The 18585-nt window shown below is 40.6% G+C and overlaps 2 protein-coding genes across 7 annotated transcripts in view; one reads left to right on the plus strand and one right to left on the minus strand.

Moving 5' to 3' along the window:
* The window catches only part of LHCGR (luteinizing hormone/choriogonadotropin receptor), a 31695-nt gene extending 26637 nt beyond the window's left edge, over nt 1-5058 (plus strand). For 2 of the 5 annotated variants that reach the window (XR_010612837.1, XM_065679659.1), the window contains one exon: nt 3586-4660. Coding sequence is in view for 4 of the 5 variants with exons in the window: in XM_065679659.1 (XP_065535731.1) it covers nt 3586-3607 (22 nt within the window). In the remaining variant the exon portion in view is untranslated. Of the gene's footprint in view, nt 1-3585 lie in introns of all 5 variants that reach the window. The other 3 variants (XM_065679660.1, XM_065679661.1, XM_065679658.1) reach the window with 3 other exon arrangements.
* GTF2A1L (general transcription factor IIA subunit 1 like) lies at nt 1358-13736 on the minus strand. 2 transcript variants are annotated; one of them, XM_065679663.1, is made up of 9 exons: nt 13685-13736; nt 11509-11610; nt 11082-11205; nt 9215-9270; nt 7899-7992; nt 6441-7054; nt 4653-4937; nt 3811-3900; nt 1358-2325 (listed from the first exon to the last, which is right to left on the minus strand). In XM_065679663.1, exons 1-9 carry the CDS (start codon nt 13703-13705, stop codon nt 2218-2220), a joined length of 1494 nt encoding a protein of 497 aa, XP_065535735.1. In that variant the 5' UTR covers nt 13706-13736; the 3' UTR covers nt 1358-2217. The 2 variants fall into 2 exon arrangements, with proteins under 2 accessions (XP_065535735.1, XP_065535736.1); XM_065679664.1 differs by lacking the exon at nt 13685-13736 and adding an exon at nt 13460-13547.
* Nucleotides 13737-18585: the final 4849 nt, after the last annotated feature.

Here is an 18585-nt window from a genome sequence, read left to right on the forward strand (position 1 = left end):
TATGGAGCATGAACACCTTGGAGCCTGTGGGAGTGCTGAAATCTAAAAGCATCCATCATATAGTAACAGCTACATTTCCTGTGCATTTATGAGTCTGAAGCAGAGCCCCAGTGTGGCTGAAAGTCAGCTGAATGGGGAAAAAAGAAATCACACACAGTAATATTTTAACTGTCTCCAAATACACAATTCTTCACATGCCATCAGCAGTATATGTAAAAGACAAAAGAAACGCCACACTCAGGTCAGGCCCTGTAGTTCAGTGTCCTGTCTTTGGTACTGGAAAGCAGCAGATATGTATAAAACCAAAACCAAAACAAAAAAAAGCATGCAAGAAACTCAACAGCTGTTGAAAACACACCCCACAAGGAAAGCATCTCAATTGCTTATGCCATCAGCACAAGCGGTTTTTTCCTTCCCCTATTTCTTCTATATATTCCTTCTCTCCACTTCTTTTCCTTCTCTTCAAGGCCTCTGCATCCTCTAAGAGAGCAGAGAAAAACAAATTGTCTCATGATGTCTCCCTTCCAGCAGATGTAAAAGAAGCAGTCAGAAGGTAGGGGTGCCATGTGCTTGTTTGTAGCACTGTCCAAAAGAAGAGGGACAGGGAACTGCTCGAGTGAGTCCAGGGGAGGCCACAAAGATGCTCTGAGGGCTGAAGCACCTCTGCTATGGAGACAGGCTGAGAGAGCTATGCTTGTTAAGCCTGAGGAAAACAAAGCTCATTGGAAACCTTGTAACAGTCTTCCAATACTTAAAGGAGGCCTACAAGAAAGCTGGACAGACTTTTACAAGGCCATGTAGTGACAAGAGAAAAGGAATGGCTTTAAACTGACAGAGGGAAGATTTAGATTAGACATTAGGAAGAAATTCTTCCCTGTGAGGGTGCTGAGGTGCTGGCACAGGGTGCCCAGAGAAGCTGTGGCTGCTCCATCTCCAGCAGTGTTCAAGGCCATGTTGGATGGGGCTTGAAGCAACCTGGTCTAATGGAAAGTGTCCCTGCCCATGGCAAGGGGTTGGAACTGGATGAGCTTTAAGGTCCTTTCCAACTCAAACCATTCTATGATTCTAGCAGGATTATTCCACTCTAAGTCAGCCTTGCTGAGAATTTACCATTTAGTTTCCGGTATTGCCCTACACGGAACTAGACCTAGCCAGAAGCAAGCTGTAGCTCTGAATGGTTATGGCCCAGACACATGACACAGAACTTTTTTGACCTCTATTTCTAGAGGAACAAACAAAATATTAAGGACTGCTAGGAATGCAGTTCTCATGGCAGGATAAGCTACTGTCATATGTATGGCTTCTACACACTTCTCTAAGCAAAGTTTATATTCAGGGAACACAAACAACTCTCTGCTTGAAACATGTACGAGTTGACATTTTATTATCATACACAATTTGTATCATTCACAGCTTACTGGTCTGTAGTCCCAGAATGTGGTGGATATGTACAGAAGCAAACTTAAATGATTTTGCATTGACAGTGAAAATAAATCACACTTTAATGTTAAATCTCACTGTTCATTGCATCTCAGAAGACAGAAGGTATAGAATAAACAATAATAATTCTCATATATTGAGAGCTCAAAGGTCTTCCATCCACATTTCCTGACTTAAATCTTAAGCACCTGTATTTAAGATGAAGTCAAAAAAACACAAAGCAACAACAAAATAAGCAAGGGAGAAAGGAAAGGGGAGAGAAAAGTACACAGCTGAAACAGCCACAGGTTTCAAACTTGCAGAGATGCTGCTCTTTTTCTAACTCAGCAGCCTTTGAAGAGAAATGCATAGTATAACCTACAACAGTGTAGTTTTATTTTTTTTTTTTTATATTTCAACTCATACTTTAGCTCTTTTTTAAAATATGTGGAAAGAAAACCAACAGAACCGATATTTACTTACATTTAGCCAGTTACTATTGCACTAGCTTCTTGAATTACAAAACAGGTTCAGCATTCTGGTCTTTAAAGACACTTATTCCAATGACATTTCTTGTGTAGAAAAGTAATGAAATAATCAGAAAAGAACAGTGAAGATAACTGCGTAGCTAAGAATAATGTGGTTTAGTTTGCAAGTTTTGACAATACTTTTTGCACATTTTTATCACAGCTTTGTTTTGCTGGTTTTACTTTTTATGGCAAAACAAGACAAGTTGTTTCACAGAAGGTTTGTAAAGGAATAGTGCCACAGCCTTAAAGTACGTACTTCAGTGAGGTTTCACCACTCTGCATCTCCAGTGGCTTTTGAAAAAATGTGATCTTTACCCCCAAAGGACATCACTCCGTCTTTTAAGTAGAACTTCCATTTGTTCTTACTTCGATGTATCTGATGGAAAAAACCAAATCAATACCCCCCACACCCCCCAAAATACATATCTTAGACCATCCATTAAAAAGGGTGTTTTAAGCACAACTTGGTTTACAACCCTTGATTTTCTTTTAAAATCCTGATAGCCCAAAACATGTGAAGCACTGCTGAACACACAAGGGAACAACCTCCTGAATCTTAGCATCTCCCCAGCTCCCGAAGCAAAGGGAGCTGTGTGACAGGAAACAAGACAATAATGGAGCAATTTCATGCGTGTATCAATCCCAAAATATATTGCACCCTGCAAACAAGTACGGCTGAACTAAACTGCAGTGGTTTTCTTCTCCAGTATGCACTGCAAAGCAATGTTGCTTGCGTACAGACATGCAAACCCATAAGAAAGTGTTTGCATATTCTGTTTATTTTTAAACACCTGCAAAACAATCTATACTGAAGAAAATATTTAATACTAAAAGAACACATTTTAAACAACCCCAGAAATTTTCTTGGATTCTAATCAGTCTATTTTCAAGTCCAGAAGGAAAAAGGAGGGATGAAAATAAACAAGACAATAATTTTGCCAAAAGCATTCTTTATATACCAAGTTCAGCAGATTCAAAACCCTTGCGTACTTTTTCAATGCAACACAAGCATTGAGGCTTCATTTCAGGTGCATCTTCTAAACACATCTCTCTAACCACGTATTCGCAAATTACTCATTTCAGTAACACTTTAATAAAGATAATTTTCCTCGCACCTCACTATTTCCTAAAACACAGACACTGTTAAGGGAGGCCTAGGTGAACACACAAAAAAAAATATCACTAGTCAGTTTTGAAAGAATAAAAGCCAAAAGTTCTTAAGCAAACTATAGACATATCTGTCCATATCTGGCTCTAAATCAAATATGGACTTTGTTTTGTCAGCTTTTAAACTACTGACAAAGAAGTGTCCAAAACCAAATTAAATACTCCTAACTTTAACATAATCTTGAAGAGTTCAAAATAAGATTGAATTTTAAACATTAAAATGAAGGAGAATAAAATGGCCCTTCTTTGTTTTCCAAACAACAGAATTCTGGTAGGAAAAACTCTCAGTGAGCACTTCAAAGACAAAGAAATGTAAAAGAAAGTACATGTACTCCTCTTTCTCTTACCCATTTTGAAAGTCTTAATCCATGGCTGAAAATGCACTCATCCATCCATGGTACTGTTGATATTACTTACAATTTAAGTAAATGCATAAGCTTTTGCTGCTTTCCAAATCTTTATTTTGCAGGATTTGGTTCCCTTTCCTTTAATAGGCCATTATGAACCCACTGATTATCCTCATTTCAGAAAACAGCAGGTAAGTCTTCAGCTTACTGTCAGCTGAGCACGTAATTTAAACACTCAGTTATTACAGCATCAGGTTTCCTTTAAATGGCACTGACAGTAGACCATGGACTTGCTGAAGATATTATTTATAATAATTAAGGATCAAAAATAAAACTATATACTCTACCTTGTCATACTGACAAACTATTAGATTGTCGGTGTCAAACAAGTCTGGAATGTCCTGTTCACTGATATCATCACCAGAATTTAAGGGGTCCTAGAAATTAAAATCGTATTTTATACATTCTTTCAGAACAGCACTGAATATACTTGTCATTAAACACACCTAGAACAGTAAAGGTTATCACTGGAAAAAATAAAGACCTAGAGGCTATGAAGACCGTGTTGTACAGAGCTCATTTATAAACATCTTTACGTGCTTACATTCTCAAAAACACTCTAAACAAAAAACAGGTCAAAAAGCAAGACTGCAAACTAACAAAACTGACCCCAGTAACTGGAACGCTACTAATCAACTAGCATTCATTTTAAGTCCAGATGCTAGGAGTTGGTTCTCTTGTGAATCTCCAGAAAACAAAATTGCACATCTTCAAGGAAACCCTTTTCCTAGGAAACATTATGTACTTGTATCACATTGTTCTCTTCTCCATCTAATTCCCTGGGTCCTTCAGAAAGGAACGAAACCTAGATTTGTATCCTGGTCTTAATTAAAAAGCAAAACTCCATTCCACTGAGGCCTGCATTTTACTATTGAACTTTAATTCTGGTGATTAAGTATTTTAATTCATCCAATAAACAAATGACTTCTCAACATCTCTTTCATTTGTCCACAGTCCTCAGAATAAGCTCAAATAATTTCTCAGCAGTACCTTCTATCTCAAGAGGTATCTAACTTAACTATGCATTCTCTGCATTACACATACCAGGAATCAGGTTGGGTCAAACAATTCAACAGTCAAGATGGATATACTATCATATTGTGCATCACAAGGCTTACAAGTAAATTACCTCCTCAACTAAATCTGTTTGGGGCTCTTCATTATCACCACCACTGCTGCTAGACTCTGTGTCCGAAGTACTGCCACATTCTTCATCGCCCTCATCATCCAAAACTTTTAAATCCTCTGATTCAACAACACCAATGAATTCGCTCTCCTCCCCATCTTTTGTATGTGGTATTTCTTTCTTGGGAGAAGCATCACCAGTACCATCTAGCTGAATTATGCCTTCAATGTCACTGCAGATATCCTTTTCTGATTGTAAATTAGATTCCATCTGCACAGCGGATTCCACCTGACAGGAAGAAAACAGACCAGAGACAGCTTGTGAATTAACACCACATAGCTATCATTGTTTAAATGTCTCAAAGCCTGAGATTTTTGTTTAATAAAGTAATAAAATTGGGGCAATGAGAGTTTCGAGTCCTGGCCTTCTTGTAAACCCTGAGTACATTTGCAAATCTTGTTCTTACACTTAAGCTTAAATGGAATCCATGCCATATATTCCTCAGCAATACAGAAAGACATTTTCCTAGACTTTTCTTTAAACACTATTCTACTCAAACAACTTAAGAAGTTGATAGAGCAGGCCTTTAGAATTTCTATTGCAAAGAAAACTCCAAAACCAACCCAAAAAATGAAATAAACTACTTCCCCACCCCCAAAAATAACATTTTTCATTTTTGAAACAGAAGTCAATATGAACTCATCCCTCTTCCTCAACTCAATCAAAATGCTTTGTTTAAATAAGAGATAAGAAGCTGAGAGAGACAGTATTTCACTACTTCAAGTTACTGCTCATAAAAGTGCTAGAATTCCTAAACAGAGCATTCACAGGAGCATAAAAGGGCCTTAAGCTTTCAGCCATCTTCAGTTTCTCATTAATTTTTTATTGTAGCACTTAATTCTCTTCCACATACACTTTCTAGTTCAAGAAAAATCACACTTTGTTTTGCCCTTCCATTCTTACTACAGACAGTCTTCATCATCGTGCCATCAAAGTTCAGATGAGAAACAGAACATGCTTTCAATTTACAGACATTTGTCATTACCATTATTAAATTTGCTTCAATCACATCTAAGCACTACAACTCAAAGTTAGCAAACCAGCCTGAACTTCAAACATCTGCAAATAATTTCTGGAACAAAAATTAGATGAGGTCAAGAAAGTGGCTTATTAATTAAAATCATTCAAGTTTTTCTCACAGCTTGAGGTGAATTCTAGTTTGTTTAGGATTCCCCCCCCCCAAGGAAATACATTTCCTTCCAGCAGACTTTCACTTATCAAATCTGACTTTTCATACTTAATATGCATTCTCAATGCTCTTCACACATGATGAGTTAAAACTAACTCCAGGTGAAACTGCAAAGCAATTTGCCCACAACTGGGCAGTATCCATATGCAGATACAGTGTCAGAATGACACAGGAGTTCTCAAAGGGTCATCCATGTCTGCTCAGTCACAAAAACAACCCAAACAACTCTAATCCCCCAAAATAGTCAGTAAGTCTAAGTATACATCATATCAATCCACTCCACTTTGAGCATTTAGATTGACATTCTCATCAATCCCAGTATTTCAGCAACATTTGTGAACAATTCTTAATGTAAAACTACTAGTAAACAGCTACTGCTATTCAAAACAAGCTTAAGATCACATGGAATGATGGAATGGTTAGGGTTGCAAGGGACCTTAAAGATCATTTGATTCCAACCCCTCTGCCACATCTCTCATGATACTTCAACCAACCATCTCCAATGGATGTATTTTCACCAGCTGAGAAATACAAGGTCTTACCTTGTCAGAGGAAGCAATTCTGTCCTGATCTTTCAGAACAGTGCCATCATCCAAACTGTTGCCCATGATAATCAGGTCAATTATATCATCAGACACCTGCTGGTGCACTGACTCCTGAAGCTGAATGTCTAACTGCTCCTCCACATCCAACAGCACACTGCTCGAGTTGTTTGCCAGGGATTCGGCAGGAGAAAACCCTTTGGAGGATTCTGGAGTAAACACAGCTGTGTGAAGACTCCCATGCTGGGATTTTTCTGTTGAGTCTGCACACCGATTTAATGCTGCATCACTTGGAAGCTGCTGCTGACTCACAGAGGGCTGCTGGACCAAAGATGTATCGGCAGAGTTCTCCAGGTTGTTTTTTTCCACAACATTTTGTTGAAAAACCATGGTGTGCTGGACAGCAGTGTCCTGGGGCTGCAGTATTTCAGCAGAAGATGCTGTGCCTTCTTCACAGGTGACATCACTCACCTGTGCAACACTGGCAACATTGGCTTGCAGAACTGAAGGTTGCCCAAGGGGCTGATACATCTGCTGAACAGGATGATGGAGAATATTCACATCTCCTGTGGTCTGCGTGACCACAACAGGCACATTTACCTTATAAAGGTGCCCTACAAAGAGAAGAGTTACAAACTGCTTCAACAGGTTAAACTACAGGTTCATCCAGGTCACTGTCCTGTTACCACTAATTACCAATAGCAAACATGAAGGCAAATCATGAGAAACAGGATGCCTACAAAGCAGTACTTTCCCCAGATTTAATCCTTAGAGTTATTCTTATTAGTGTTAGAATTGAGATGCCAGAGCTAACTTCCCAATTTCATGTAAATAGTCTTTTCCCCACACACATGCTTAAACACAGTCACTCATATCAGCCTATAGGTCTCCAAACCTTAGTGATTATACCTGAAATAGGTATCTAGAGACATAAGTTCTCATCAAGGAACAGCTGTTGGAGAGAAGAGTCAATCTATGACAGAAATAAGCCTTCCACTCATCACACCCTAAGCAGTACAAGCACATTTTTGTACAAGCACTACAGGCAGTTTTATCAACAAAAGAGTGTAAGCAAAAGGTTAATGAATAACTGGATTTTATCTGAATAAGAAATCAGTTTGATTCCAAAGCACCAGAAGGAAAGATTGTCCCTCATATACAAGGAGATACCTGTGCCCAGACTGACAAAGGAGCACATTTGTGAGCAATTGTAAACAAAATAACCTGGCAGCCCATGTTAACTAACCTGCAAGTGTGCACAGCTGAGACACTAATTAATCACCATTATTACTTCCCTATGCAGCAATCACAAACACAAATAACAAAGAAAGGGGAGGATAAATGGCTCCACTAACCTATACTTTAACTTCCTATTTGTTTTATCTACTGTTCTCAGCACCATCTTTCACTACCCACACAGTCCACATGCTGTAACATTTTACATCTCTTTAATCTTACCAGATGCTGTCTGTAGCATCACTCCAGCTGGCACATGTACAGGATAAGCAATACCCGAAGGGTGAGTAAGAGTTGCACCTGCTCGTGAAGCACCCTAGATACACAAGAGCTTCATTAAGAAACAGTGCATACTTTATCTCCTAGGGCCCTAGATGTCACACATAACATATCCAGCTGAAACATCGAGGGCCTTTTTGTGATCATCTTTACTGAAGAGTTGCTTCAGACTTTTGAAACTTAGACATGTAAAGAGCATTCTATATTGATAGGATAATAACTTGTCCCAAGTATTTCCTATTTTCCAATTATCACATTTCCTTTTTGTTAACAGAACACTTTCCTCTACCCCTTCAATGTACACACCATCCAGAAAAGTATTTTTCCACTCAAGAGCCACTTTATCCTAAGCTTATGCATTACTCCACACAGCAGAGGCTCCTTGCCTAGGCCTGTGAAGTCACTTCACATTCGTTTTCAATCCTGGCAAGTGGAGTTGGATATATGTCTCCCTTTCAAACTAGCTGTTCCAGGGAATTCCATTTTTTTAATCAGGAAACTTGCACATTACACAAACATCTTCTCTGTATTATATGTCAGCCTGGCAAGCTAGTTAGCTTGAGGCTCAGGAGGCATCCAGTAAATTCATCAAGCTCTGACAGTTAGTAGCCTCTTCCCAAAGAAATTTTGCCATGCCCAGAGTTTAGAACCTGTCAACTCTAAAAGCACCCATTGTCTTCTGAGTGATTTCTGTATCTCATGGATAATGCTGCTCACAGCTTCACTAGTGCTAGGATATCCCAATCATGAATTATTGTAATACCCAGTGATTTAAAAAAAAAAAAAAAAACACACCTATCTGTAGATGCGTATGTCCATTACTACATTTCCATCCTATGAGCTAAATACACAAAGCCACATCTTCCAACACACTTCTGGCGGCACTGCTTGCAAAACCAACTGGTAGATATCCCATCCCTTTTTATTGCTCAAATAGAAGCAGCAAAGTTACAGCTCTCTCTCTGCAGACTCTTAATTTTTGCATGGTTTTCACAAAAAATAAGTCACTAAAAGGACCAGAAGCAACAAAGAGTTTCCTTAGCTGTTTATTCTCTCTCAGCAGGACTCCTGCTCTCTTGCCATACTGCACAAGTGGTATCATGAGAAATGCTACTTTTTCAGTCCCCTAAATGCTGTTCTGAAGATCTATACATGGAAAATACTTAATATTTGCCTCCCCTTAAGCCTATTAACAACTGACAATCATTTAGAATTCAGAATAATCAAAACTGAAAGAAAACATCACTACAGCTACATACCGGGTCTACTGCTTTAAAATGCTGAAAACCTCTGGCAGCTGGGATGACAAAAGAAGCTATAAAACCAAAAAATATAAAAATGTTAATTTTTCAGGCACAGAACTTCTTTACTGTAAGAGTGACAGAGCACTGGAACAGGTTGCCCAGGGGGGTTGTGGAGTCTCCTACACTGGAGATATTCAAGGCCCGCCTGGACAAGTTCCTGTGTGATGTACTGTAGGTTACCCTGCTCTTGCGGGGGGGTTGGACTAGATGATCTTTTTAGGTCCCTTCCAACCCTTGGGATTCTGTGATTCTGTGGGATTCTGTGATTCAGTAATTTACAGCAAGGACTGCTGAAACTAAAGCAATTTGATTTCAGTTCACACTCATTAGATCAACAAAGAAACACATCAAGGTAAGGCTCTTAAATATACTTCCCTTTATGCTGCTTCAAGCTTACGCTGTACTTGAGGGAAGAAAAGATTATACCCTGAATTGACAAAACTTATATTTTGCTAAAAGCTGGTCTTGGAGATTTGTTTGTTTGTTTATCAAATATTTATTATAACTATTTGATCTGTTTAAGCTGCACTGTAAAATTTAAGCATGCCATTTCTACATGCCATCCATTACATGCATAGATGTGCAATACCACCATGTTAACACGACCAAGAACGCATATGTAAAACGTATTGCCTTGTAAACAAGTGGAAAGTATGCGAGTATTTTTCTGCACTATAGCAAATCCAATAGTGCTAATGGTAGGAACACTAGGGTGCGATTTTCAAAAACACTCAATACTGACTTCAGTGAAGATAAACCAAATGAAAAACTTTCCCAGGCTTCAAGAAGCAAACAACTGAGTAACCCTAACTACTCTGAAAATCCCTAACCATGGAAAAATTCAAATTCCATTTAAAAAAAAAAAAAAAAAAAAACAAAACGGCAAATAAAAAGTTCACTGGCTTCAACAGACTGTTTTGCCTTAGTATTGCTCTTCCAAAAACTAGGAGTAACAAAGTAAAACTCATTAAATGTAAAGCCTCCAATAGCAAACAAACTCAAAAGTATACTCCCTTTAACCAGATGGAATAAATAAAACATCTGTCTCCAAAACCAGCCCATTCAACTATAAAGACTGTAAAAAAACAAAACAAAACAAAAAAACCCCAGATGAAGAGTCCCTGTGAAGTGCACTACAACACAGGTTTTAATTAAATCATCTCATTATTCTGTGTTTATTTGTCCTTACCGGGAGACGATCTAATGGCTCGCCACTGGGAAAAATCTCAGCTAAGCATTACAGTCTATCACAACATTGCCACAGTGGTCAGCTGGACATAATTGAGACTTATAGGCCCTGATGCAAGGGGTTGTGTGAAAGTCAAGTACTTCTCTGCAAAGGGAATACTGCTTTTAGGAGATCTGAGAGGCAAACAAAAACCACTCACACTTTTCTGTTTGAGCAAGGGATTACATTTAAACAAATGCAGAACATTATTAAACTCCAACACAACAGCAGAGATGCATGGCACAAATATGCCATACAATCTCTGCACACATCATGTCATACAACAAAAGGGGAAGTGAAAGCTTAACCCTACTGGTACGTTTGCAATTGGCTAAAATGCTCTCCAAATTTTGCTACTGGAAATAAACAGCAGATTACAAGCATGTAGACAGAACTCATTAGTTTATCAAAGTTTAACTTGTCCTTTATTGGTAAAATTCTGCTTTCTAATAATTACCATTCCCCATCATGCTAGACAGGGATACAAAAGCATCATAAACCAAGATTATTCCAGAACTTTCAAGTCTTCCAAAAAGATTTCTGAATCACTAAGGGATTCTTAATTTGCATCTGTTGTAATCAACAACATCTGACCTGTTGAAGCCTGCAGAACACGGTGAAGATTCTGCGGCAGCTGCAGGGTAATCCATTGAGAATGGTGGCTATTCTTGAAGAAGCCTTCTGTTGCTTTAGACTGCATCACCTTGGTTTCCCAACGCTGCAGAAAGATTATTATTAAGGTCAACAGCCATCAGCTTTAAAAACAAAGCACAGCTAAAATTATCATCACATATTCCTGTTTTTTCCAAGAGTAAATCGACTGATTCTATCCAACAAACATGGTGACAATCACCACTGAATTCCAACTTCCAGCAGCCCAACACATCATTCAATGGATATTTTAACTTTAAGTTGGGACAAAATATGCATGTTTTAGAGGGCAAACAAAAGGTCAGATGCACCATCCCAAAAGAAAAAAATAAAACACAGAACTTCTATTAATGCGGGGAACCCGACACACCTGCTTCAAATCTTGGAGAACCTGTTCCTCTAAACCCTCTTCTGCAAAGAGTTCCTGCACACCTTCAATCACATCTTCAATAACAGACTTGTATAGTTTGGCCTACATTTAAGAAAATAAAAATGTTTTCAAGTTAAGATGAACATTAAGTCATTTGAAATTACAGTACCAATCTAAACTCGCTGTAAAAACTACTGTTACAAACTGAAGAACATGAACAGAGCAGTGTAATAAGCTGAATACTCCCAAGTGCAAAGGTCTGCAAGACCATTCATTCTTTTAAATCCAACATCCCTGGAAAAATACTGGATTCAAGCCTCAAATTATTGGCTTCTATGCTACAGTAATGCTTAAGAAAATCCTAGAAATACTACAAAAACAGTTGCTGTGCCATATTGTTTTGAAATAAAAAAGCACATCTAAAATACCAGTTTAAAACTGTATCATTCTAGTGTCATCACACCCAACTTAAAGACCAACCAACACAAACTACCAGAATTGAGATGTGCCAATTCTACCAAAAGCATAATATAAGCAACCTGAAAGAAATCAGAAACAGTTTATTTTTTTCTTTTTGGCAACAGTCTGATGCTATATAGTAATTTAGCTATGGAAATTTTAATGCTCCAGTTATCAATATATATCAGTCATCTTACAATACAACAGGAGCCCAACTCATGTCAGTAATTAAAACTGGATCCTCTAGTCAGACCTGGCCAACTGGTCTAGACATGAGCTGGAAGACTGACCCACTCAGATGCAAATGTAAAGTAAGCTTTTAGTGATTTAAGCTGCTGAAGTTTAAACTGACTATCACTACCCCCAGAACAGCCTACATAAGGTGAAAGATGAAGCTGAGATTTTCAGGACACCTCAGAAATTAAGATTCCAGGATATTAATTTATATTTTCCTAACATCAAATTATTATTTTACTGCTCTAAAGCTGTGCTAAACTGAAGATGATAAAAAGGTTGCTTAAAAAAAAAAAACAAAACAAAAAACAAACCCAGAAACCTGTAAGTTATTAAGAAGTAAAAAGTTACACTGTTCGCAAAAAGCTACCAGCATAACATGGCGCTACTTTAAAACAACCATACTTATGCATGTTTTCTTATGGGAGCTTAGAGCTCTCCAATTCTCCCACATTTCAGGATACTAGGAAAATGAGAAAAAAAATAATTATTGTTGTACTACTACACTAAAAGATGCTGACAAGACTGAATGTCAAATGCATTGCCGTCATTACTAATCCAGAAGAGAAACTGAATTGAAATCTTTCAACAGGCCCATTCCTCTCCCCAGGATGGCCAAGCTATAATGTCCTAGGTTCAGCAGTAGCAGTTATTTTTCTCCTTCTTAGCTGGAGTATAGCTGGCCACAGATCCCTTGTACCCCCGACTCCAAAAGCCGAAGGGTCGACCTCGAGTCTCCCCTGGAGCTTTCTGCTAGAGGCTCCAGGCAGGACCATTCTCCCCAGCAGCGGTGTACAGAAAGAAAGAACATCCATTGCGCTATATGAAAACTGTACATAGCGATTGTACAATTCAAACACTACATGTTTCCAAATTAAAGAGGACCGGTCACAGTGCAGATGTTACTGTACTCTGGCTTTCACACACACAGCTTTTTTTGCCAGAACCAAGCCATCCACATTGGAACTGCCAGCACCATTGGTGAACAAACTCCAGAGGGATGGCAGGGAAAGCAAAAGCCAAAAGCAAATCTTAGAAGCGAAGCCTCCGAGGCTTCCCTGGGATTACTGTCATCTGAAGCACCCTCTCAAGTCCCCACTAAGGAGAGGCAGCAGAAGATAAAGCCCAGAGGGGGCTTAAGGCCCTTTCTCCTTGTCACCTCTAAGCTTGCACAGCAACCCTCCGCGCCTGGAGCTACCCAGCACCTCGCACCGACCCCTGCCACGATGCTTCTGCCTACAAACCCCTTTTTTTATACCTCCACCGCCTAAAAAATAACGCCTTGCAAAGGGAAGAGCTGGAGGCTCCTCCTGGGCACCACCGCCTGCAGGGACCAGGAGGCCACGGCCGGGGGCCCTGGCCCCAACCTCTCTCTCCCGCACGGAGGGGCAGCCAGACCCCGCCGAGCCGTTCACAGCCCCTGAGCCCCGGGTAACCCGCCGCGATGCCGGCCGGGTCGGAGCCCAGCCTCGCCGCAGCTCACCACAAGGCTAGCATGCGCCATGATGCCCGCCAGCCGACCGCCCCTCGCCGCCCTCCCGCCTTAAGGCGGCGTTGCCCCGGGAACGCGGGCTCTCCACTGCCGGTCCCGCCTAGCCCCCCCCCCCTCGGCGTTTCTTCCTCCTTCTCGTCGGTGGGCTCGCGGTTGTCCTCTCTGCCCCGGACCCCCCGCAGGATCCGGGTGACGGTTACTGAACGCTGGTTTCTTCTTTCAGAGACTGAAGAGAAGGATCTGCCCCTGCACAAAGCTTAAGGCCGCCAAGGGGCCCGGTTTGCAGTTCAGGCCCTGAGCAATAACCTGAGTCTTCAGCTTATGAGCACAGGGGAGAGGAGGCTTTGTCTGGAGAACGGGTTACCCGTGGTGCCGGAATACACCTAGGAAAGCTGGCTACAAAAGTGTATGATTTTGCTTTAATAAACTCTGAAGTCGTTATTACCCCATAAACAGGGAGATAGCTGAAGCTACCGGTTAAGTAGCAGCAATCTGGTACAACTACGCAAATTATTGCTTACATTTGCCGCAATCTGTTCACATGTTAATACAGAGATCTACCATTTTCGCAGTTGCTCATCTGGAAAAATGTTCATTAATCTCATATATGTAGGAAAATATACACTTTGGTCTTTATGCACCTTCTGTACGTGGAGTGGTGTTGCCATTATGATTCTGAGAACCTAGAAACGCCATCTTTTCTGTTTCATTCCTTTTCCCTTCTTTTCCCCTTCTTTTTCCTCTCAGTTTTTAGATAGCTGTGTTGGTACAGTGCTATTTGGCGTGTGGCGACTCACCCATTAAGCGTTAATTTTTGAGGCTGACTTACACATCCTAAAAATGAAAAGACTAATGAAAATACTGACAGACCCTTAATTATATAACTAGACTAACACCTACAACAACAACAACAACAAAGAAGCAACATCCATAATAATACTGTAAGCTGCATATTCACGAATGAGACAAATGCAATTTGCTATTGAAGTAATTTTGCTCTGCAACAAAATTTGTTTGATGACACTGTCTGGATCTTGAATTAAACAGCAGTTGCATATTCAGCTCTTCTGTGTGCACTGCATCATCATGAGGAAAGGCTTACCTTTTCCTCATGTTGCTTTGCTTATAGAATAATTTAAGTGATAAAACATTTCTTTTTAAAGCACGGCGCTTACTTGAAACTGCCTGGGATGGTGCATACCAGGAGCATCATTATTCTTCCCCTGTCTGGTGAGTCCTGTCATGTTAGCAGAGATGACTGCAGCCTTGAGGACCTCACTGGGTCCTCACTGGGTTGCAGATGGTGATCCTGCAACTGGCTGCAACTTACTCATGAGGCAGATAAACATGATTCTGAGCCATCTATGTGCCAGCACGCTGCACAGCAGCTTTAGAAAGGTGGAAGTGCGGAAAGAAGCTTTTATAAATCAGTTCCCTGCCTTCTACCACCCTCTGTTTATCCAGGGATTACAAAGTGCCCTGCAATTGGTGCAATTTCTATGCCTAACTTCAAAAAGAAAGAGAGGTTGGGGAGCTTGATACCAGAGGACTCCTCGGCTGTCTCAGATAATGGTGGGGTTACTTTGGTTATGTCCACATTAAAACTTGCAGAGCAAAGCAAATGGTATTCACCTGCGTTTCAGGTTGACTGCATGTCTGTGTTTGCATATACCTAACACATCCCACCAGCAGAAGGCACTGTGGATATATCCCATCTGCTGTGAATGATATCCTTTGTATTGCCAGTGAATACCAAAACTCCTGTCACCAAGCTCAGCGTGTCAGCTCCCTTCATGTAAAGGACAACAGGCTAAGCCTCCTGATAGTACACAGCTATCTCTGCAGAGAAACCAAAAACTGGGAGTGGGAATACAACTTTCCAAACTGCACAGGGAGGTTGCAGAGTGCAGTTCATGCTACACCAAGGCACATCTGCTTTCATCTGAGGTCTAGCAACATACTTTATATAATTTCTTTTACAAATTCCTAGAGAAGGTGTCTTTTCATCCAGGCATTGTGAGCAGTGTCAGCTGGGCAGCATGAGGAAGCCTGGTGTACACTGAAAAAAATCTATCTTCTCTGAACAGGAAAAAAATATTCAAACATAGAACCATAGAATGGTAGGGACCTTAAAGCTCATCCAGTTCCAACCCATTGCCAGAGACAGGAACACCTTCCACTAGACCAGGTTGCTCCAAGCCCCGTCCAACCTGGCCTTGAACACTGCCAGGGAGGGAGCAGCCACAATTCTCTGTGAATAGCATTAGTCCTACTGACTGGTCAGCTTTGATACTGGTGATCTTAACCTAGTATCAGTGTCCTGTAGTACAAAGTACAGCCCTGTCGTGATTTTCATGCATATGGTTTCTGTTAAATTTAACCCCGCTTTTAAGAGAAGAAACTGAGGCATGGACACACCAGATCTTTTGCCCAAGCTCATAAATGCCAGTTGGGAGCAGCATCCAGGTTTCATTAGACTTGGTTCTAATGAAAGTCCAGTCCAGCTGTCCCCATTGCAGTCTCTTTAACAACTCACAAGAGTTTTCAAAGTCAAACTATGGAAAAGATTAGCATGCTGTTCAAACCCTCCTGATTTTTAGGGGTTTTGTCAGCATTTGGAATAGTGCTGCTTAGGGGCGCCTCGAACATTAATTTACTAGACAGGTTTTAATTTGTAATTACTTATACTCTTCTTGGTACATGATGTCTAGCGAAGATTTATTTTTGGATTATGAACCTTTATTAATCATTAAAAAATATATATAATAATTTACCGGTTTGAAATGCCTTCCCTCTAGAAACGGGAGCCCTCAGCAAACTCAGATGCTTGGTAACGAATGCCCTCTTCTGCTTAAATGCAGCATTGCTGTTGTAGAGAAGCTCGGCTGCTCAACCGCAGGACTGCAGAATTCTGTCTCAGGCATGCTTTATAAATACCATCTTGCCCTTCTTTCCAAGTAAACGCAATCATTCTTAGGAGGAACCGGTTGCAGAATCCTGGCAGTCCTCACGGAAATGCCTTGACATGGACGGAACTGTAATTTCATTTTAAAGGTATTCTCTAACATGCTCCCTTTGTTTTCAGTGGTTGACTCGTACAGCACTCTAGTCTCACAGCTAATTTTATTAACAGCATGATTTTATTATAAGCTCCATCATTTCTGTGGGGTTCAGGGACTGATAACACTGGGACCAGTGATTTGTTCCTCTTTCATTGTTCATATGTAACTCCTGTTTCTTCAAGGGCCTCTCCTTTTTTAAACAGTATAAACCACTTTATCAGAGGGACTGTAGAAAGACCTGACCCCTAATTCAATTTAATTACAGATTTTCGGGACACTGGATGGAATAAGAAAAGCTTTGACCTCTACAAACTGCTGTATAAAAATGGCAGTCCTGATGGATTGAATATACTGAATAGTACTGTATATCTCAGCTCCTTGATAAGCCCAGGGACTTGTGTAGTATGAGTAAGCCTAATTAAGGAAGAAATAAGGCTTGCCTTTCCTAAATACTCACCCTGATACAAATACCATATGTGGAGAGAAAGCCTCATAGGGAAACAGCAGCCACCAGCCACTTCACTGTCCCTGCTTTCTGCCATACTCATCCCAGTGCCCAGCTCAACGCTCAGCTCCTGCTCTCTCACCTCCTTTCCTGCCTGCCGTGTTTACCTATGACATACAGATGCTTATAGTACCCTCTTTTCCAGAGAGACCCCAATCTCCTGCCCCGTGTCTCCAAGAAAAGCCCCAGTCCAGCTTCCTCCTCTTTCATCAACTGCTTTTGCCTTCATTGCCTTTTAATTCTTTTCCCTGACATCTTGCCCCCTCCGTCAATGGTTGAAATCCCCTTCCCTTCTCGCTGCTGGAAGTTCATAGTCAAGCAGATGATTGCAGAATTCCAGCAGTTTTAGTGCAAAGTTAAATAAGAGCAGAGCAGCATGTTTTGGTCAAGGCCAATTTGCTCTGACTGACTTGATTCCTCTCCAAATTACCAAATGCAAAGCTGAGCCCCTTTCACCAGCAGTGGGTTTTGCAGCACCAGCCATACCACTGAAATAATCCAGCAGGTGACTTTGAGAGTCAGGTTGAAGCACAGTTTAGCTATCAGGTTCTTCTTTTTACTGCCTAATTGATATCAGTTTAACACCACTAAAGAATAACTCAGGTGTATGGAGACTAACCTGCATCAGGTCTTGGAAGCATTTGTGTGAGGACCCCAATATTTGCTCAAGGTCATCTTTCTAAGCAAACATGGTTGGGCTTCCCCTGTCCTAATGCTTGACCTTTTCATGCTTCCCTTTTTTACTTTCTTTTTTTCCTCTAACTCTCCTTTTGTGTAGATCTACCTGAAGCAGATGTTCTGCACACCCTTTTTGGCATTATAATCACATAATTAGTAGCAAAGATAGATACTCAGTAATGGCTTTGCATGAAGGGGCTGAAACAGCCTGTCACCTTTTCTCTCCAGGCAGTGGATGGCTTCCTCCATTTCAGATGAACTGTCATCTAAATCATGGTGTCAGTACTTACATTTAGACAGTAAAATCTACTCAACATTACAAATTACTTGATGGATGAAGGTCCCTTCCTACAGAGCAGTCTAGCAAGGTTACAGCAGTAGCTTACCTCTGGGTATCATCAGGCTAACGCCCAAGCTCTTGCTTTAAATCCTCCTTGTTCCACTGAGTTTTGGTATTTTCATTGCATCTCCTCTAGCATGACCGTGTTATTGGTCCCTTGCACGAGCAAGATCTTCCTGTCAAGGGAGATTAGGTTTCCAGTACTGACGGCTACACAGATGGGATGTAAGGATGCTCAAGACTGAGCAAGTTCTTCTGCTTGGCATGTAATGGCAGCACATACTAAATGAAGGCAGAGCCAGCTGCC

The sequence above is a fragment of the Lathamus discolor genome, chromosome 5 (genome assembly GCF_037157495.1).
Source record: "Lathamus discolor isolate bLatDis1 chromosome 5, bLatDis1.hap1, whole genome shotgun sequence".
Lineage (NCBI taxonomy): Eukaryota > Metazoa > Chordata > Aves > Psittaciformes > Psittacidae > Lathamus > Lathamus discolor.